This window comes from Heterodontus francisci, chromosome 23 (assembly GCF_036365525.1).
Source record: "Heterodontus francisci isolate sHetFra1 chromosome 23, sHetFra1.hap1, whole genome shotgun sequence".
NCBI lineage: Eukaryota > Metazoa > Chordata > Chondrichthyes > Heterodontiformes > Heterodontidae > Heterodontus > Heterodontus francisci.
The window spans coordinates 51,397,217-51,415,389 of NC_090393.1; the positions used below are offsets into that span (position 1 = coordinate 51,397,217).

General features: G+C 48.9%; 1 protein-coding gene across 2 annotated transcripts in view; it reads left to right on the forward strand.

Moving 5' to 3' along the window:
* The window catches only part of LOC137382808 (solute carrier family 2, facilitated glucose transporter member 11-like), a 79,221-nt gene extending 72,180 nt beyond the window's left edge, over nucleotides 1–7,041 (forward strand). For both annotated transcript variants that reach the window (XM_068055241.1, XM_068055243.1), the window contains exons 11-12: nucleotides 3,867–3,994; nucleotides 6,580–7,041. In XM_068055241.1, coding sequence (XP_067911342.1) covers nucleotides 3,867–3,994; nucleotides 6,580–6,798 — 347 coding nt within the window. In that variant the 3' untranslated portion in view covers nucleotides 6,799–7,041. The remainder of the gene's footprint in view (nucleotides 1–3,866; nucleotides 3,995–6,579) is intronic.
* Nucleotides 7,042–18,173: the final 11,132 nt, after the last annotated feature.

The following is an 18,173-nucleotide window of genomic DNA, read 5'->3' on the forward strand; positions in this document are numbered from 1 at the left end:
GGTTGACTGGGCCATTCAGGCAGTCCTTGGTGACGGGGTTGGGGGTGTGGTTTGGTAAAGTGGGGGGGGGGGTGTCTTCCCAGGTGGGGCGGCAATCGCCACCAGGGGGTCCCTCTGGCACCCCTGGATTGCCCCAAAGAAGAGACCCACCTGACCTCGCTAGGAGGCCACCAGGTTTTATCTGGCGCCAGCTCCCCATGTCGGCAGGCCCCTCTGCCTATGGCAAAATTGAGCTGGAATCAGGAAGAGGCTCTTAAGTGGCCATTGGGCCTCAATTGGCCTGGAGTGGGAAGGCCTTCCTCAGCCTTCCCTTCCCCGGACAAAATAGAAGGGGGCCTGTGCAACTTCGGGAATGTCCCCTGCCATTTTGTTTTCCTCCATGCCCGCCTCCAACAGCAGAACACAAATCAGCCCATTGTCATTCTGAATATTTATCCCCAATAGTGATTCTTCCACATCCTCCTCAAGTATTCCCGCTGTCCCATTGTAAAAACTGACGCAAAATACTTATTGATCATCTCCGCCATTCCCTTGTTCTCAAGGATAAGATGCCCCTGCTCTTTATTTCTAACTGGTCCCACGCCTTTGACTTTTCTTTTACTCTTCGCTCTTTGAAAACCCTACTCTTTCCCTCTTTTCATACTCCTTCATCTATTTTTCCTGCCTCCTTTCTCTATGTTTTATATTTCTTGTAACTTCTTCTGTATTATCCCAAACCACTTGATACGAGTGTCTGATAGACACATAATAATTAAGATAATAAGTTTTCTTTTAGTCTTTTAAAGTTTAACCTTTATGTTTAAATTGGTTTACTAGCTGTGCCACCTTTCACGTGGACACTTGTAGGTTTATTTCATGACAATGACACTGGGGCAATCCATTGTCAGCCTCATTTGATTTATTTAAAATAAGCAGATGAATTCCTGCTTCTCTGCAAGCTCCACATTTAAATAACAAGGTGAAACAGTTGGAACATTCGAAATTAAAAACAACCTTGTCAGTCACAGCAGCTCAGTTATTACTCGGAAAACCCACCCAGTTAACAGTTAACTAGTCAAAACTTATAATTTAATACTCAACCATTCACACAGCTCTAGTCGCTCAGCTACCTTTGGTATTTTCTGGCCTCTTTCAACTTGTCTGGCTCTTACTTTTACTTTCGACAGGCTGAATTTCACCGGTCCTCTGGAGATGGGCTGGGAGGCAGGGTGGGGAGAGGTGGGGCCTGTAAAAATGGTGAAGAAGATGGTCGGGGGGTGGGGGGGGGCCGCAATGCCATCTTGCCAGCGGCAAGGAAGGTGGCAGATAGCCTCCCACCCGGAGGCCAATTGAGCTACTTAAGTGGCCAGTTAAGGGCCTCGGCTCACCGCCACTGGCATTTTACCAGCGACGTGGCAGGGGGAGCCTCCACTAGGTGGGGAAAACAACAGGTAAACACCGGCAGCCTCCCAGTCAACTCAGGTGGGAGGCCCTCCTATTCGTGCATTCTTTGGCCTACAGAGCAATTGGCAGCAATTTCCCACCCTCCTCCCCGGTAATAGCACCACCTACCCTCGCCAAACCCCCTGCCTGACTGGCCCCGGTGGTCCCAGACCCCACTTATCTGGTTGTGAGGGTGCCGTCCATCCATGGTGTCCTGTTCCTCCATGTGCAGTCCCAGCAGTGGCCACCACTCCCAGTGATGCAGCTGAGGCTGCTGAGCTGCCAGCCCTCCAATTGGCCAGCAGCTCCTGGAGTCAGGCGGCCATCTTTAATAGGGACAGCCATCCCGGCAGCCGCCAGTTAATTGTCTGCTGCTGATAAGATGTGGCCCTGGTTCCCGCAGACCACCGAAGTGGGGTCACCAACTATTTTTGGGCCCATCGGCTCAACAATAACAACATCCAGCTTAATGTCTCAGTCAGGCCAAACTTTGTATATTCAATTGGGTTCTTGCACTGTTGAACCCTCAATTGCGAGGCACGGTTGCCGCATCACCTTTCTGTTCTGTTTGTAATTTATTCAGCAATTCATTTTGTTCTCAAAAATTCTTATTTTCCCTTGCGAGGGTACAGTGGCTGAAGCTAATCAGAAAGTGGTAAGAGCCAACATATTGCACTGCACCTGGTAATTGAGATAGTAGCAACCTTAGTATTCATTATTCATCATTCCCTATTCACTGCAAAACCTCTGAGAACTGATTAAGCATTTTTGTCTATAATAGGGTTAAAACAAGGATTGTTCCCTGAAAATGGGCCAGCTTCTTTTGATACAGAACCAGATGTTATGGCCTGATGCGGGTACCTGATGGAAGAGATAAACAGAAGCATTGTGTGTGTTTTTTTTCATATATTCTTGGCAGTTCTTCTTGAGTTTGAGACACCAGGCTAGATTTTATGGTGGGGGACCTGACCCCAGGCCAGAAAGGTGAGGTTAACCCTGCCTCAGCCATTTTGGGGACCCCGGCTGCATTTTATGGTGCTCAGGCAATTAATTGCCCGGCACTGGGGTCAGTGTCCCTTTTAAGGATGAGGATCCTGCCTCCACGAGCTGCCAGCGAATCAGAAGGCCGGCAGCTCAGCAGTCCCAGCAGCGCCACTAGGAGTGATGGCCGCTGCTGGAAATGCAGGAGGCCCGGGACTAGCGCTGGAGTCTTGGACTGCAGGTAAGTGGGGGCGGGCTCGCTGAGACCAGTCAGGCAGGCCCCAGCGAGATGTTGGAGTGGGGTGGGTTGTTGGGGGCAGGGAGCAAGTTGGCACAGGCATGGCCTTTGCTGCTGTGGGCCCTCTGTGGGCCACAGATTGCCCAAGAAGGAGAGCCCTCTCCCTCCCCTCAGCCCAGTGGGAAGCCGTCTGATGTTACTGGGCTCCCATTAGCCGCTGTAAAATACCAGTGGTGGTGGGAAGAGGCTATTTATTGGCCACTTAATAAGGGCCTCAATTGGCCTCTGGGTGAGAAGGCTGTCCTCGGCCTTCCCCACCCCGACTAAATGGAATGGCATCGGGAAGGTGACGGGCACTCCAACCGCCACCTTTCCTCACAATATTATGGCAACCCCCACCCCCCACCCCTAGCCTCCCTGGAAGGCTCATGAAATTCAGCCCACAAGGTTAAATTGGCTTTGTCCTGATCAATTTTGAAAAAAATACTTTCTATGGGGTATGGTAACATAGTGGTTATAAAAAAAAATCTTATGTTATAAAATTGAGTAGTCTGCTGAAGTCATCAGAGAGAGCTGGATAGACCAGAGAGACTCCTTTGATGCTCAACATAAAGAACTGGTACCTAAGATTACTATCCACCTTATAGCTTAGTGGAACTGCTTATTGCCAATTCGAAGAGAAATCATTAAGTTTACAATGACAGTGAGATCTACAATGAATCGTTGCTACTGTTCCCTTATCCATTTATATGTTATAATAATGTTTATTTGGCGGTTATGGGTGAATTTGTGTGTCCACATTTATTTGCAAGCGCCAATTCTTCAGCTTCATGTATAGCTACCAGATTTCCCCCACTGTCTGAGGGAAAGCCCACAGTGTCAATGAGTCTCGCAGCCTTCTTTAGGATTGAAGGTGGTCTCTTGCTGTGAGAGCAGTGTTTATATTTGGCATGAAGTTCTGCCATCCTCTGGAGGATGCTGGCAAAACAAAGCCCCCTCTCCAGATGAGTGCCCAGTGCCTCCTGAAGACTAAAGTAAAATTACTGCAGATGCTGAAAATCTGAAATGAAAGCAGAAAACACACAGGTTGTCAGGCAGTTAACACTTCCGGTCGATGACCTTTCATTCGATCTCTGGAATTCTGTTATCTTTTCCAGCTTGATTATGTGTCCTGAGTTAAAATATGTGCAATGAAATGATTAATGGTCCTTTGTTCTTAATACAGGTAGTGTCAGTGGAGTATTACCTTTGGAAATATTCACTCAGTCTAACCGATCTATCGCATTAGTGGCAGCAAACTCCCTGCAGTGGTTGTCTCTCTTTGTCCTAGGACTGGTTTTCCCTTTTGTTATTGTAAGTACAGTTTGAATCTTTTATAATAACCACATAATCATCTGGGAGGTGGCAGCGGCTGTGCCTGAGTGTGGAAGTCTGATTGTACTGTAGGAAGTTGCAGGTCAGAGGTTCCCATTATTCGTGACAGTACCAAATACATTATGTGGAAGAAGTGATCACCAGTGACAGTGCAAGAGGATTTATAGTCTGACACACTAGAGGGAGCAGAAATTTCAATCACTTACAGTGTGCAACAAGCACTGTCACAGGTTCATTTCTACTATTCAGAATTGGGGGTTGAATTATCCTGAAATACATTCGAGAAGAACGTACTGTTTCATGTTCTGAACCAATTACCAGCATCAGGGAGTTCAGGTAGTTTCAATGTAGAATAGTGGAATCTGAAAGTGATTTATAAATTAGGATCTAGTTGAGGAGTATAGATGGTTTATATACAGAATAAAAGGTACCTTGGAGTGAGTTACGTGGATGGATTTTTCCAACATTGATGAAATCCCGCCGCTGGGGCCAAAAGTGGGAGCCAACCATGTGCCGGTGGGTGGCAGGACCCTGGGGCTTCATTTTACCAGTGGCGGTCAATTAACAGGCTGCCGCTGGGACCACCATACCATTGAGGGCAGCGACCCGCCTCCCAGTACTGTTGGCCCAATCAGAGGGCCAGCAGCCTCGACAGCGCCCCTGCTGGCGGTTGTCACAGCTGAGGCTGGGGAGGGGGTAGAGATCAGCACAATGACTAACAAACCTCTGCACATTTACATCTGCAAATGGATTTGCTAATTGGGATCTAACGCACTCAGTGCTTCACCAACCTAGGTCATCCAGTCTCTTCCAAAGCAACCTCCTAATTAGCCACCGCTGCACTTGCCACCCTATTGAGGACAGTGGGTGGGCTCTTGATGCTGCTGGTCCAATCAGGGGGCTGGCAGTTCGAGAGCCTCAGCGGCCTCAACATGGAGGTGCCCCTGGAGATGTCAATCAAAGAAAGAATGATGAGGGTCGAAGCCGTTAGGCCCCTCAGAGAGGAGAGGAACCCCCTCTGGAGGAATCTTTTGAGTTGTGGGTGCAGCCTTCCCTGCCCCTGCGCCGTCATTGCAACATGGAGCCTCTGGCTTCGATGCCCCCCACCCCTCTTGCCTGCTGCAAAATCTCCCCTAATTGTAATTAATAATCATAACATCTTTCATTTTCACTGATGAAATTTACTGGCTAATTTAACCAGAACAGCTCAGCTACCTGTGTCCCTCTGTCAGCTAACCTTCTCCCACTCCCCATCTAAGCAATGGCTACAACTGTAACATTAGATCTGACGGTCAAATCCACTCCCTTGGTATTAATGGATACACTAGCTGCATTTTCCATAGCACATGTGAATGGAGCAGTTTAGCATGGTACAGGCATCATTCAAACATGCTCCAGTCACCAGGACCTATCATCGGTGGCTGAACTCTACATATGTCATTTTTATTACCAGGTCTCTGGTAGATCGGATCTAGGAGGAGAAATCTCTAAGTATGAGCTGTTTGTAAACTTAAGTTGTAGCATTGGTCAATGTTACACAGTAAACGGAATTTCAATTAAGGTTGTGATTCAACTAAGGGTGGGTCGGTGGGTATTATAATTCATGTTGCACCAGTATTCTGTGCCATGCAGTGCTGAGTCACAGATTCGAGAGCAGGATTTGAAGGTGATGAGTTCCCAATCAAGCCAGGCTGTCCCAAGAATGTGGGCAATAAGAGGGTGCAACATTTAGATCCCACTTTGGGCAGCACAGTGGCGCAGTGGTTAGCACCGCAGCCTCACAGCTCCAGCGATCCGGGTTCAGTTCTGGGTACTGCCTGTGCAGAGTTTGCAAGTTCTCCCTGTGACTGCGTGAGTTTCCGCCAAGTGCTCCGGTTTCCTCCCACAGCCAAATACTTGCAGGTTGATAGGTAAATTGGACATTGTAAATTGTGCCTAGTGTAGGTAGGTGGTAGGAGAATTGAGGGAAGATGGGGATGTGGTAGGGAATATGGGATTAATGTAGGATTAGTATAAAATGGGTGGTTGATGGTCGGCACAGACTCGGTGGGCCGAAGGGCCTGTTTCAGTGCTGTATCTCTCTATGACTCTATGATTCTGTCCAGCAATGGAAAGTGCAGGCAGGCTACTCCAACCTGCAAGGTATTTTCTTCAGTTCAAATGTGCCTGGGAGGGAAAAATCAGAGGCACTGTCAATCCAGTCTGCAGTTGTGTGTATTTCTAAATGGGCACAGTCTTGATTTTTTTCCATTTAAATGTGTGAAATGTACAGAAATATGTGTAATAATGGGCAATCCCTGAGTAGGTGCATTTCAGGCTGATGCTCCTTAAATGTACAATACAGATGTGGATGGTAAAGGCCAGTCACCACATCCTAGCTGACCCTTCCAGAGAGAGCCTAGAGTCCCATCCCCATCACAACATCCAACTGTTTCTTAAATACAGGCATCAATATTTCAACAGTGCCACATTAACCTTCCTCTAATGCACAGGGATGGGAGTCAGCCACGGCAATGTATTTAAAATGTGCACTAATTTCCCACTGACACTTTTTTCTTTTACAGGATGTACTGGGTCCTTTCTCCTTCTTTCTGTTTTTTGCAAGCTGCTGTTTGGCTTCGTTGTTCATGTTTTACATCCTCCCTGAAACGAAGGGGAAAACACTTCTTCAAATCAATGAGGAGTTTAACAATCTGCGCAATGCCAGAAGGGGAATGTGCTCCATCTTCAGTAAGAGACCGGTCGTCCAAAACCAGACAGAGATTTTATCCACCAGACTGTGACCAGACAAGAGGTGACATCTGAACAATGCCGGCCCAGGGCTGTTTCTACAATTGCCCCACACTCTGATTTCACACAGTCTAATCCACACACTTCTCACCAGAAAACCTTTCACAGGTTGTTTCATGTTTCCTGTCAGGGGTTTACCCTTTGTAGGACTGACCTGTTCAATACTGTTATCAGCATAAAAAACATTTTTACTATTGTCTTCATCAGAAACGTGAAATAAAAATAAGTCTCTCCTACTCCAGTGTGAGCCACATTTCTAATATGACACGATGGCATTGCAACTAGAGGTTTCATTCCCTCTCTGACTCTCGCCATAGTTTCAAAACCTGACTGGAGGGAATTGTATCACAAAGAGTTTCCCACAGGAGTCAACAATTCTAATGCTATTTTGTGTCTTAATGGAATCCTGCAGCAAAGCACCCTTTTCTACATCTTGAATCATTGAGAAAAGAGAGAAATTCACAGGATGCTGTGAATCTTGCCATTGGGATTTGTCGGGATAGTTAGTTGTGCCTGGAGAGAGGACAGAGGCAGCTTATATCATAAAGTACTGATCTTTACGTTATTAATACAGCTCCTTCACACTATCACACTCAATGATCTAGAAATTGGCCTGCTGGCACAAAGCGGGTGCAAGGAGTGATTTCTGCACCAGAATGGCTAGGCCCAAGGTACACCCAATATTGGATCTCGGGCTTCATTTACATGAGATCAGCGAGATTCAGCCACTTGCTGGGTATCCCCAGGTAGTCCACTGTCAAATATGATTTCATTTTTAGACAGTCCCCCAGGTAGACCCTGAGGGAGGGTGAGGTTGATCAAACAGGAAGCAGTCAGGAGAGGGGGCAGCGCAGCGATCAGGAAGGGGGGGGTGGGGGGCAATCAAGTGAGAGTCACAGAGAACAGATGCAGGGAGATAGGGATAGGAAGGGCGGCAGTGACCAGGGGAGAGAGGATCAGTGACCAGGATGGAGAGGGTCAGTGACCAGGAGGGAGAGGAGGCAGTGACCAGGAGGGAGGGGGGCAATGACCAGGAGGGAGAAGGGGGCAGTGTCTAGAAGAGGGGGCAGTGACCAGGAGGGAGAGGGGGCAGTGACTAGGAGGGAGAGGGGGCAGTGACCAGGAGGGAGAAGGGGGCAGTGTCTAGAAGAGGGGGCAGTGACCAGGAGGGAGAGGGGGCAGTGACCAGGAGGGAGAGGGGGCAGTGACTAGGAGGGAGAGGGGGCAGTGACCAGGAGGAAGAAGGGGGCAGTGTTTAGAAGAGGGGGCAGTGACCAGGAGGGCGAGGGGGCAGTGACCAGGAGAGAGAGGGGGCAGTGACTAGAAGAGGGGGCAGTGACCAGGAGAGAGAGGGGGCAGTGACTAGAAGAGGGGGCACTGACCAGGAGAGAGAGGGGGTCAGTGACCAGGAAAGAGAGGGGGGCAGTGACCAGGAAAGAGAGGGGGGCAGTGACCAGGAGAGAGAGGGGCAGTGACCAGGAAAGAGAGGGGGCAGTGACCAGGAGGGAGAGGGGGCAGTGATCAGGAGAGAGAGGGGGCAGTGATCAGGAGAGAGAGGGGGCAGTGACCAGGAGAGAGAGGGGGCAGTGACCAGGAGAGAGAGGGGGCAGTGACCAGGAGACAGAGGGGGGTCAGTGACCAGGAAAGAGAGGGGGCAGTGACCAGGAGACAGAGGGGGGTCAGTGACCAGGAAAGAGAGGGGGCAGTGATCAGGAGAGAGAGGGGGCAGTGATCAGGAGAGAGAGGGGTCAGTGACCAGGAGAGAGAAGGGGAGTGACCAGGAGAGAGAGGGGGAAATGACCAGGAGAGAGAGGGGGCAGTGAACAGGAGAGAGAAGGGGAGTGAACAGGAGGGAGAGGGGGTAGTGATCAGGAGAGAGAGGGGGCAGTAAACAGGAGAGAGGGGGGCAGTGACCAGGAGGGAGAAGGGGGCAGTGTCTAGAAGAGGGGGCAGTGACCAGGAGGGAGAGGGGGCAGTGACCAGGAGGGAGAGGGGGCAGTGACTAGGAGGGAGAGGGGGCAGTGACCAGGAGGAAGAAGGGGGCAGTGTTTAGAAGAGGGGGCAGTGACCAGGAGGGCGAGGGGGCAGTGACCAGGAGAGAGAGGGGGCAGTGACTAGAAGAGGGGGCAGTGACCAGGAGAGAGAGGGGGCAGTGACTAGAAGAGGGGGCACTGACCAGGAGAGAGAGGGGGTCAGTGACCAGGAAAGAGAGGGGGCAGTGACCAGGAGAGAGAGGGGGTCAGTGACCAGGAAAGAGAGGGGGGCAGTGACCAGGAGAGAGAGGGGCAGTGACCAGGAAAGAGAGGGGGCAGTGACCAGGAGGGAGAGGGGGCAGTGATCAGGGGAGAGAGGGGGCAGTGATCAGGAGAGAGAGGGGGCAGTGACCAGGAGAGAGAGGGGGCAGTGACCAGGAGACAGAGGGGGGTCAGTGACCAGGAAAGAGAGGGGGCAGTGACCAGGAGAGAGAAGGGGAGTGACCAGGAGAGAGAGGGGGAAATGACCAGGAGAGAGAGGGGGCAGTGAACAGGAGAGAGAAGGGGAGTGAACAGGAGGGAGAGGGGGTAGTGATCAGGAGAGAGAGGGGGCAGTAAACAGGAGAGAGGGGGGCAGTGACCAGGAGGGAGAGGGGGCAGTGACCAGGAGGGAGAGGGGGCAGTGACCAGGAGGGAGAGGGGGCAGTGACGAGGAGGGAGAAGGGGCAGTGATCAGGAGAGAGAGGGGGCAGTGATCAGGAGAGAGAGGGGGCAGTGACCAGGAGGAAGAGGGGGCAGTGACGAGGAGGGAGAGGGGGCAGTGATCAGGAGAGAGAGGGGGCAGTGACCAGGAGGGAGAGGGGGCAGTGACCAGGAGAAGATGGGGCAGTGATCAGGAGAGAGAGGGAGCAGTGACCAGGAGAGAGAGGGGGCAGTGACCAGGAGAAGAGGGGGCAGTGATCAGGAGAGAGAGGGAGCAGTGACCAGGAGAGAGAGGGGGCAGTGACCAGGAGAAGAGGGGGCAGTGATCAGGAGAGAGAGGGAGCAGTGACCAGGAGAGAGAGGGGGCAGTGACCAGGAGAGAGTGGGGCAGTGATCAGGAGAGGGGGCAGTGACCAGGAGAGAGAGGGGGCAGTGACCAGGAGGGAGTGGGGGCAGTGACCAGGAGAGTGAAGCTGCAGTGATCAGGAGAGAGACGGGGCAGTGACCAGGAGGGAGAGGGGGCAGTGACCAGGAGGGAGAGGGGGCAGTGAACAGGAGAGAGAGGGGGCAGTGATGGGGTGGGGGGAGGTGCAGTGATCGGGAGGAGGGAGGGGACAGTGACCAGGAGAGAGAGGGTGCTGTGACCAGGCGAGAGAGGGGGCAGTGATCAGGAGAGAGAGGGGGCAGTGATGGGGTGGGGGGAGGGGACGGTGATCGGGAGGAGGGAGGGGACAGTTACCAGGAGAGAGAGGGTGCGGTGACCAGGTGAGAGAGGGGGCAGTGATCAGGAGAGAGAGGGGGCAGTGATCAGGAGAGAGGGGGAAGTGATGGGGTGTGGGGAGGGGCAGTGATCGGGAGGAGGGAGGGGACAGTTACCAGGAGAGAGAGGGTGCGGTGACCAGGAGAGAGAGGGGGCAGTGATCAGGAGAGAGAGGGGGCAGTGATGGGGTGGGGAGAGGGGACATTTACCAGGAGAGAGAGGGTGCGGTGACCAGGAGAGAGAGGGGGCAGTGATCAGGAGAGAGAGGGGGCAGTGATGGGGTGGGGGGAGGGGACAGTGATCGGGAGGAGGGAGGGGACAGTTACCAGGAGAGAGAGGGTGCGGTGACCAGGTGAGAGAAGGGGCAGTGATCAGGAGAGAGAGGGGGCAGTGATGGGGTGTGGGGAGGGTCGGTGATCGGGAGGAGGGAGGGCAACATTCTCGTAAATCTCCTCTGTACCCTCTCTAGTGCAATTGCATCCTTTCTGTAATGAGGTGACCAGAACTGCACACAGTATTTAAGTTGTGGCCTAACCAATGAGTTATACAGTTCCAGCATAACCTCCCTGCTCTTGTATTCTATAACTCGGCTAATAAAGGAAAGGATTCCATATGCCTACTGAACCACCTTATCAACCTGTCCTGCTACCTTCAGGGATCTGTGGACATTCACTCCAAGGTCCCTCACTTCCTCTACTCTTCTCAGTATTTTCCCATTAATCATGTATTCCTTTGCCTTGTTTGACCTCCCCAACTGCATCACCTCACACTTCTCCAGGTTGAATTCCATTTGCCACTTTTCTGCCCATCTGACCAGACCATCAATATTTAGTTTAGTTTAGAGATACAGCACTGAAACAGGCCCTTCGGCCCACCGAGTCTGTGCCGACCATCAATCACCCATTTATACTAACCCTACACTAATTCCATATTCCTACCACATTCCCACCTGTCCCGATATTTCCCTACCACCTACCTATACTAGGGGCAATTTATAATGGCCAATTTACCTATCAACCTGCAAGTCTTTGGCATGTGGGAGGAAACCGGAGCACCCGGAGGAAACCCACGCAGACACAGGGAGAACTTGCAAACTCCACACAGGCAGTACGCAGAATTGAACCCGGGTCGCTGGGGCTGTGAGGCTGCGGTGCTAACCACTGCGCCACTGTGCCGCCCCTTCCTTCAGTCTACAGCTATCCTCCTCGCTGTCTACCACAAGGCCAATCTTTGTGTCATCTGCAAACTTCTTGATCATGCCCCCTACATTTACGTCCAAATCATTAATATATACCACAAAAAGCAGGGGACCCAGTACTAAGCCCTGCGGAATGCCACTGGAAACTGCCCTCCATTCGCAAAAACGCCCATCAACAATTATCCTTTGTTTCCTGCCACTGAACCAATTTTGTATCCATTTTGCTGCATTTCCCTGGATCCCATGGGATTTTATTTTTTTAACCAGTCTGCCACATGAGACCTTGTCAAAAGCCTTGCTAAAATCCATGTAGACCACATCAACTGCACTACCCTCATCTATCTTCCTTGTTACTTCTTCAAAAAATTCGATCAAGTTGGTCAAACAAGATCTTCCCTTAACAAATCTATGCTGACTATCCTTGATTAATCCATGCCTTTCTAAGTGACAGTTTATCCTTTCTCTCAGAATAGATTCCAATAATTTGCCCACTACTGAGGTTAGACTGACTGGCCTGTAACTATTTGGTCTACCCTCACTAAACCTATGGGTTCTACCCGTAACTTCCTGCAGTCAGCTCAAAGATGACCTGCCTTGTTACAATGGAAATATACAGGCTTTCAGGCATCACTCCTGTTCTCAGCACCTTCCTTTTTGGCCTGAGGAGGGCCTGCTATGTTTCCAGCTCTCCCTTCTCGCTCATGGCTGTACATCCTCCTATCACCCTCCCACCTTCTATCCATTTCAGGTTTTTGCAGGTGATTAGGGAAGGGTTTCCCTTGTGGCAAGGGCTTGTGAATAAGTGTATAATCATCAGCCAGGATTGCTGCATGCCTGGCTTTTGGAACCTTTTGTTCCTCTGCATGGTTTCTTATGGAAAGGGGAAGCAAATTTTTGAACTCCTCAAGTAGGATCACCTCTCTAAGGTTCTCATAGGTGGACTCTATCTTAAGTGCCCATATCCATCGGTCGAAAGCGAGTTGCTTAACCCTTTCAAACTCAATGTACGTTTGTTCTGGCTACTTTGGGAGAGTTTGGAATTTTTGGCAATACGCCTCTGGTACTAGTTTGTATGCACTCAGGATAGCATTTTTAGTCATCTCATAATCTAATGAACTCTCATCAGGCAACAGTGAATAAACCTCATGGGCTTTTCCTGTTAGTTTGCTTTGCAATAACTGTGTCCAGCTCTGAGCCGGCAACTTCAGCTGTTTTGCAAGCTTTTCAAAAGAGATGAAAATTGCTTCCACATCCCCCTCATTGAACTTTGGCATCAACTGGGAGAACTTTAAGAGCTCAACACCCAGTCCTGAGCTAGGGGTAACTCCCTCACTAGCGGTGCCTTCACTGGTTGTATTGGGTCTTCCACTATTTAGTTTGAGCTGTCTAAACTCCCTTTCCTCCTTCTCCTTCTGCAAAGCTCCCTTTGCCAGAATTCTCTTTCTTTCTCCCTTTCCTGGAATTCTCTTTCATTCTCTCTTTCCTGAAACAATCTCTGCTCTTTCTCCTTCTGGAATTCTAATTCTAGTCTCCTCTATTCTAATTGTACCTTTAGCTAATGTTACTTTGTCTTTTTCAGATTCTATGTCAGTCTCCGGTTCTTCAGTGTCAATTTTAAAATGGTTGGCCACAAATCTTAGGATTTCAGGCTTCCTAGCTTTTGGACGTAACGTAATCTCTAAATGCCCAGCTACATTCCTCAACTCTTCAACAGATAGGGCTTTTAACCTGGTCCAAGTTGCTTCACTCTGCTCTAGGAAGGTACTGGCCTCGAATGTGGACATTTTAGTACTCTGGAACTGAAAGCCACAAGAAAACCTGTATTGAAGTTTTTAAATTATTGCTCGGGATCAATTTGGTTTCCCACTTCCAATTTCCCATTTGTCTTTGGGTTTGATCCCAGACATGAGCCTCCAAATTTCTGTTCTGGTCAAGTGAGCAGGGGTCAAAGGGCTTCCCTCTTTTCCCTCTCCTTGTCTGACCACAGCAGGTTTAATTCTTTCTTAAAGTGGATGTACTGGCCAATTCAGTAAATGTTTGATTACTTCCTTGCTATGATCATAACAAGAACCAACTGGGCAGGTTTTCTTGAGTTAACAAAGAAAGAGGTTAATGTCATTGTACCTAAACTGCATTATTAAAAATAATAAACAATGCGCAAATGCGCAAACTTTCACTCACACACACACACACACACACACACAAGAGGTTTATACACACCAGAGGTTTACACATACACAAATAGGTTACAGAGTGAGAAAAGGTATATTGGTTGAGTTAGAATCCATAGAGAAAAGGGGTATACAGTCAGTGAAGTTTGCTGATTCAGCTGGCTTCCAGCTGAATTTGGTGATACTGAGGCTTTTAGTTTGTTGAGGTAGATGACTGGTTCAGTGGGTCTCTTGGAGATCGCAATGCGGATGATCTCCTCCAACAGAGTTTCTGATTGTAGCTGAAGTATGAAAAGGTGGTCAGTCAACTGTCAGGATTTGAAAGCTTTCAAACTGAAATTGAAAGAGAGAGGAACCCCAACTTAGGGTCTGCTCATGTCAGAGTCCAGTTGCTTCTCCTCTGCTACAGAGAAAACACCAGCTTAAAACCACAGAAAGGGTGGGGCTTGTCACATGACAGTCACTCAGTCATTCAGACATAGCAGTTAACAGTATTTCTCTGCTTGCTGAAAGAACAGGTAGTTCCTTTAAGCTCAAAGAACAGCACCTGATCATTCAATTAGGCACTCTACAGCCTTGCAGACTCAACCTTGAGTTCAACAATTTCAAAGAATGACTGGCCTTTTTTCTATTTTTTCATTATTTTATTTTATTTTTTAACCATGTGCCTGCTTTTTCATGTAGACAGAGCTGCTCATTACTCTGCCATTAACACTCTCTCTGGACTAATGCTTTGTCTTTCACTACAAGCATTAACATGCTCTTTGCCTTTGTCCCATGGCAGCTTTGTTATTTAATCTCTCCTACCCTCTGCCCTATCACACACCTTCCCTTTTGTTCGCTTCCCCACCAACCCCCACCACCGCCATTTCACTTACTTAAAACCTAATTCTTTTCTAACCTTTGCCAGTTCTGATGAAAGGTCACAGACCTGAAACGTTAACTCTCTTCTCTCTCCACAGATGCTGCCTGACCTGCTGATTATTTCCAGCACTTTGTGTTTTTATTTCTGGAGTAGTGTGTGCAGTTTTGGTCTCCTTACTGAAGGAAGGATATACTTGCCTTAGAGGGAGCGTAACAAAGATTCAATGGATCGATTTCTGGGGAGAGAGGATTGTCCTGTGAAGAGAGCTTGAGCAGACTAGATTCCCTCAAATTTAGAAGAAGGATGTGATTTCATTGAAACATATAAAATTTTTAAGGGTGATGGGAGGATGTTTCCCCTTCCTGAGGAGTCTAGAATTAGGGGTCACAGTCTCAGAATAAGAGGTTGGCCATTTAGGTACTCAGTACTGCACTAAAGTGTCAGCCTAAATTACGTCCTCACATCTCTGGAGTGGAACTTGAACCCATGAACGCCTGACCAAAAAATACCCCTGCAATCTCTCTGCAGGTGGACCGAGCAAACACTTAGTGTGACAAAGCCTGCTACAAAACAATAAGCTGCTTTATCTTACAGTTAGAGGAACAGACATACAGCCAACCAAATCGGAACTCAGTGATGCCATTGATTCCCTAGCCAGCGGAAAAGCCCCTGGGAAGGACAGCATTACCCCTGAAATAATCAAGAGTGCCAAGCCTGCTATACTCTCAGCACTACATGAACTGCTATGCCTGTGCTGGGACGAGGGAGCAGTACCCCAGGACATGCGCGATGCCAACATCATCACCCTCTATAAAAACAAAGGTGACCGCGGTGACTGCAACAACTACCGTGGAATCTCCCTGCTCAGCATAGTGGGGAAAGTCTTTGCTCGAGTCGCTCTGAACAGGCTCCAGAAGCTGGCCGAGCGCGTCTACCCTGAGGCACAGTGTGGCTTTCGTGCAGAGAGATCGACTATTGACATGCTGTTCTCCCTTCGTCAGATACAGGAGAAATGCCGTGAACAACAGATGCCCCTCTACATTGCTTTCATTGATCTCACCAAAGCCTTTGACCTCGTCAGCAGACGTGGTCTCTTCAGACTACTAGAAAAGATCGGATGTCCACCAAAGCTACTAAGTATCATCACCTCATTCCATGACAATATGAAAGGCACAATTCAACATGGTGGCTCCTCATCAGAGCCCTTTCCTATCCTGAGTGGTGTGAAACAGGGCTGTGTTCTCGCACCCACACTTTTTGGGATTTTCTTCTCCCTGCTGCTTTCACATGCGTTCAAATCCTCTGAAGAAGGAATTTTCCTCCACACAAGATCAGGGGGCAGGTTGTTCAACCTTGCCCGTCTAAGAGCGAAGTCCAAAGTACGGAAAGTCCTCATCAGAGAACTCCTCTTTGCTGACGATGCTGCTTTAACATCTCACACTGAAGAATGCCTGCAGAGTCTCATCGACAGGTTTGCGTCTGCCTGCAATGAATTTGGCCTAACCATCAGCCTCAAGAAAACGAACATCATGGGGCAGGATGTCAGAAATGCTCCATCCATCAATATTGGCGACCACGCTCTGGAAGTGGTTCAAGAGTTCACCTACCTAGGCTCAACTATCACCAGTAACCTGTCTCTAGATGCAGAAATCAACAAGCACATGGGTAAGGCTTCCACTGCTATGTCCAGACTGGCCAAGAGAGTGTGGGAAAATGGCGCACTGACACGGAACACAAAAGTCCGAGTGTATCAGGCCTGTGTCCTCAGTACCTTGCTCTACGGCAGCGAGGCCTGGACAACGTATGCCAGCCAAGAGCGACGTCTCAATTCATTCCATCTTCGCTGCCTTCGGAGAATACTTGGCATCAGGTGGCAGGACTATATCTCCAACACAGAAGTCCTTGAAGCGGCCAACATCCCCAGCTTATACACACTACTGAGTCAGCGGCGCTTGAGATGGCTTGGCCATGTGAGCCGCATGGAAGATGGCAGGATCCCCAAAGACACATTGTACAGCGAGCTCGCCACTGGTATCAGACCCACCGGCCGTCCATGTCTCCGTTATAAAGACGTCTGCAAACGCGACATGAAATCGTGTGACATTGATCACAAGTCGTGGGAGTCAGTTGCCAGCATTCGCCAGAGCTGGCGGGCAGCCATAAAGACAGGGCTAAATTGTGGCGAGTCGAAGAGACTTAGTAGTTGGCAGGAAAAAAGACAGAGGCGCAAGGGGAGAGCCAACTGTGCAACAGCCCCAACAAACAAATTTCTCTGCAGCACCTGTGGAAGAGCCTGTCACTCCAGAATTGGCCTTTATAGCCACTCCAGGCGCTGCTTCACAAACCACTGACCACCTCCAGGCGCGTATCCATTGTCTCTCGAGATAAGGAGGCCCAAAAGAAGAGGAACAGTCCTTACATTCAAAGTCACTTAATTCAACCCTTACAATTTATCTTTGCAAATTATATAAAACAAAGAACATCAGTGGGTGTTTTACTTGACTTAAACAAGACAGCCCTGAAATTCTCTTAGGGTCTTCCTGGATCTTCTTGTAACTGCTGTGGGAGACCAGTGGAAACCCCAGAGAAATGCCATGAACAGCTGGAAAGTACATTGACTCCGTTCAGTCTCCATTCAAAGTTACAGTGGGAATACTCTCAGAACTTCATGGCCAATGTTTTCTAATTATCTTCCAGCAATTTTGTCTGCATAACTGAGCTTTCCCTTTAATAAACCTGACTTCCCTTGCAGCCTTCCTAAGAAGCTTCCCTTTCGGTCCCTTTTTTTTAACTTGCCTTTTCACAGTCGGACAGGGACAAAGGACTTACCAAAACAGTGGGCATGAGGTATCTTTGTCCATTCTCCAGCCAAAGAATTGCCTTTTGTTTAGTCTCTTGGAGAAAGCAACTTCCAATTAGCATACTAATCCTCTTTTGGGTGACTTATTTATAAATAAAAAGTTGAGATACGTTTTTTAAAAATTATAATTTGTTTCTTTTCCATATCCTTTCAGTGGAAAAATGGTCAAAAAAAGCAAGACACGTGACATCTATTTGAAATTGTGCCGCAGTGTTGATTTAGACTCATCTGTTTGGGAACAAGCCATTAAGCCGCATGGCTTTTGGAAACTGTGCTATTTATAAGCCTCATTTGCAATCTTGCTATTCAGCTGCCTTACCACAAGTAACAGCAGTGTTCAGCCAATGGAGAGAGTGGTTTGCAGTAAGCCATCGGTATCATATGTGCTTGTGTCAGACATCTCAGACTCTCTTTAAAGGTAACATCAGTGCAATTTTGTTCAAGCAATAAATGACAGCAGGAGGCATATGCGCCCTTTCCTGTAACATTTGTTTTTATTTTTCCCTAAAAAAATTTTTAACATTCAATCTCAGAATGGAGGTGTCACTTGCAAGGCCAGCATTTATCGCCCTTCCATATTGATACTTGAGAAGGAGGTGGTTTGCCAGTTTTGTGAACTGCTACAGTTTGCGTGGTGAAGGCACTCTCACAGTGCTGTTAGGTCAGGAGCTCCGGGATTTTGACCAAATGACGATGATGGAACGACGATATATTTCCAAGCTCAGGGGGAAAACCCTCTGCTGGTTGGAGTCATACCTAGGGCAAAGGAAGATGGTTGTGGTTGTTGGAGGCCAATCATCTGAGCTCCAGGACATCACTGCAGGAGTTCCTCAGGGTAG